The 3,193-nt window shown below is 37.6% G+C and overlaps 1 protein-coding gene across 1 annotated transcript in view; it reads left to right on the forward strand.

The window, feature by feature from the left end:
• Nucleotides 1-3,193, forward strand: part of srp68 (signal recognition particle 68) — a 65,566-nt gene that overhangs the window by 842 nt on the left and 61,531 nt on the right. The window contains exons 4-5 of the mRNA XM_016505471.1: nucleotides 62-257; nucleotides 440-522. Of these exons, the coding sequence (XP_016360957.1) occupies nucleotides 62-257; nucleotides 440-522 (279 nt within the window). The remainder of the gene's footprint in view (nucleotides 1-61; nucleotides 258-439; nucleotides 523-3,193) is intronic.

Below are 3,193 nucleotides of genomic sequence, written 5' to 3' on the forward strand. Positions count from 1 at the left end.
ACCTCCCTAAACCCACCCTCTCCTCCACCTCCCCCTCCCTCTCTTTCTCTCTCTACTCCAGACATCTGTTATTAGTGTTAATGGAAGCAGAAAGAGCATGGAGTTATGCCATGCAGCTTAAACAGGAAGCTAACACTGAACCCCGAAAGCGTTTCCACCTGTTGGCTCGCCTGCGAAAGGCAGCCAAACATGGGGAGCAGCTAGAGAAGTTGTGTGAGAGTCCCCGTGTGGATGCCAAGACCAAACTAGAAGCTCAGGTCAGACAAATATTTGATTTTGATAATCTCCATATGTCATTTCAGTGAGTCTCTATGTCATATGTCCACTAACTGGAATCACCGTAATGTACAGCCTTTTAATATATTAACAGATGAGGTCATCTTAACGCCGACTTGATTGAGCTCTGTTCTGCTGTAAGTGTCTTTCATGTTTTCCGCAGGCATACACTGCTTATCTGAACGGCATGGTTCAGTTTGAACTGCAGGAATGGAAATCTGCAATGGAGGCCTTTAACAAGTGCAAGTTAGTGCTTCCTTTCATTCTAAGTATTTATTGATGCATTTGAATTGGGAGTGCAAACTCTGCAGAAATGTAAAGAAATATGAACACCATTAGTGTACTATCATTGTATGACCATGTCATACAATGTTGTAATTAACCAATTTTTCCTTTGCTTTTATTTTTCTTGAGGTATAGTTTTTCATCGTGTACAATTATTTAAAAAAATTATCAAGCGTTTCCTACAGGACTTTATAAGATTATGGTAGGTGGAACTCGGACCCTGTAGGGTCGTCCGTTGGCATATTTTCTCGGAAAATCATGTATTAAATACATTAATCTGGTGCATGTTTAACAGTACAATTAAGACCTCAAATCCCTTTTCAGTGACCAGATTGAACAAAGTAATAAAAAATGTTTGCCACAACTTGTATCTGGACTTTGAAGTGAACTTTTTTTTTAAATGTTTATCTTTCAAGTGCCCCATTGTCAAATGGAAATACTGTGAAGCTCCGTACACTCCATACTGTGACTAAATGGTTGCATTTTGTGACTTTTTTTCTTGCACGGGCGACTGCATTTTGTCAGAGGTTGTTATGGTACTACTACTAGTTTGCCTAATTGTTAGCACTGTCATTTCTGTTGTATATATGTTGTATATCAGAAATGTTAAACGGCAAACTTAAAACAAACCAGCACTACTTGTTTGAACTGCACCACACAGACCATTTTTCAGCTTGGCACAAAAGACAGCACTTAATGACTAGAGCCCGACCGATATGGGTTTTTTGGGGCCGGTACCGATATTTGGGAGTAAAAAAAGACCGATATCGATATATCGGCCGATATTCTTTGTGTATATTATAGTACAGTCCCAGTCAAAGTTTGGACACTTTCCCATTCGTGTGTCCAAACATTTGACTGGTACTATATATAGAATACAGTATATACATAAACAGAATATATAAACATAAACACATTTTTTGCAATGATCACTCAAATGTGGTGATCAAACACTTAATGACGTGACAAAGATATGTAATGATGGAATGCAGGGCATTTAACAATTTAACAATAAACTTTATTCAAAATGAGTCTGACATCAGTGCACTGAACAGTACAGTTGGAAGTTTATTCAACTTTAATTCAATTCAATTCCATTCAACTTTATTCCGTTGAAGTTTTTCACTTTGGAACATTCATTCACGGATTTGCGCAGACGGAACTTACTAGAGAAGTGTGAAGTATGACATAATTTACCTCTGTAAATAAATATAAATTCATGTCTCGCGCACTTTAGTGCCCTTTGAACGCAACATGTACGTTCCCTTGGAACTGGAATCATGGCTGAATATCATGTGAAGTTCACTTCGCGGGGCACTTATGGTCGAATAAGACGACGCTTGAATGCTGCTGCCTAAACAAGAGACCTCCTTACTGAAGTGAAAGTGTTGGCTGGTGTCACTATCTCGCGAACGCGCTGGCGGATCTCCACCAAATTCGGGGGATCCCTTCAGCTCGTACACTCTGACCTACGTGGAATACCCTAAAATTCAAGATATGGTGCAAAAATGCCCGTTTTAGTTTTTGTCTCATTTACATCATATAGTTAAGCAATATCACACGAGCAATAGGCTAAGTGCAATATCACACGAGTGCAAATGTGTTACTGATCTTATACAACAGTTCAGTAAGTAAGAAGTTAATATTGTGTTATTTTAGACACAATGGTGTCTGTTTTGCTCAATTTTGCCAACGAAGATATAAAGACAAAGCAGAACTGTTCATCTCTGAGCAACACACAGCGGCATTTAATTTCTTAATGCACGTTTTGAATGAATTGGGTGAACCATTTGGCGCGTTGAACCATTGGCCATAGGCGCATTGGATTTGAAGTGGCGCTCCACAGACTGATCAGTGTATGACATCAAAGTACCGCAAGAGCTATTCAAAAGCATACGGAGCCGTCTGCTCTCTATAGCTCTTGGGGTACTTTGATGTCACACACCGATCGATCTGATGGTGATGATCCGCTTCAAGTTGTATGGAAGCATATGGGTAGCAAAATTCATTTTGAAATGTAATATGCAAAATGTCAATGCAATATGTAAAATGGCAGTGTATTTCTGTATTTAAATTTAAATTTTCCCATACATATGTGCAACATTTAATGCAAAATGAAAATGAAAATTCAATTATATAATTTACATTTGCCATTTTCTACACTAGTTTTAATATGTAAATTAAAAACATTTTAACGCTTTATAAGTTGCAAAATTAAAATGAAATTGTATTACCCAAATTGATTAGATATGTTTAACATATCCAAGCAAAAACTGTAGCAAAATTATAATTTAAATGCCATTTTTCTTAAATTAATTTAGACTTACGGGTAGGACACTTGGGATTGCATTTTCATTGTGATACCTCGTGATAATTGTAGCAAAATGCAGTGTGAATTTCAAAATGCATTCTGAGTCAAATGTGCAGCGAAATGGTTGCAAAAATGGTGATTTAAATGTCATTTATTTTTCTTAAATGCATTGACACTTACACTTAAGACGTTTCAATTGCATTTTCATTAAATACCCCGCGATGATGTAGTTTAAGTCAATGTGGATTTGAAAATGCATTCTAAGCAGATCACGCCCCCAACCTGCCAATCATTATATCAAGGCGGGGCTCGGCAACAAGA

This window comes from Sinocyclocheilus anshuiensis, unplaced genomic scaffold, assembly GCF_001515605.1.
Source record: "Sinocyclocheilus anshuiensis isolate Anshui unplaced genomic scaffold, SAMN03320099.WGS_v1.1 scaffold1039, whole genome shotgun sequence".
NCBI classification, from domain to species: Eukaryota; Metazoa; Chordata; class Actinopteri; order Cypriniformes; family Cyprinidae; genus Sinocyclocheilus; species Sinocyclocheilus anshuiensis.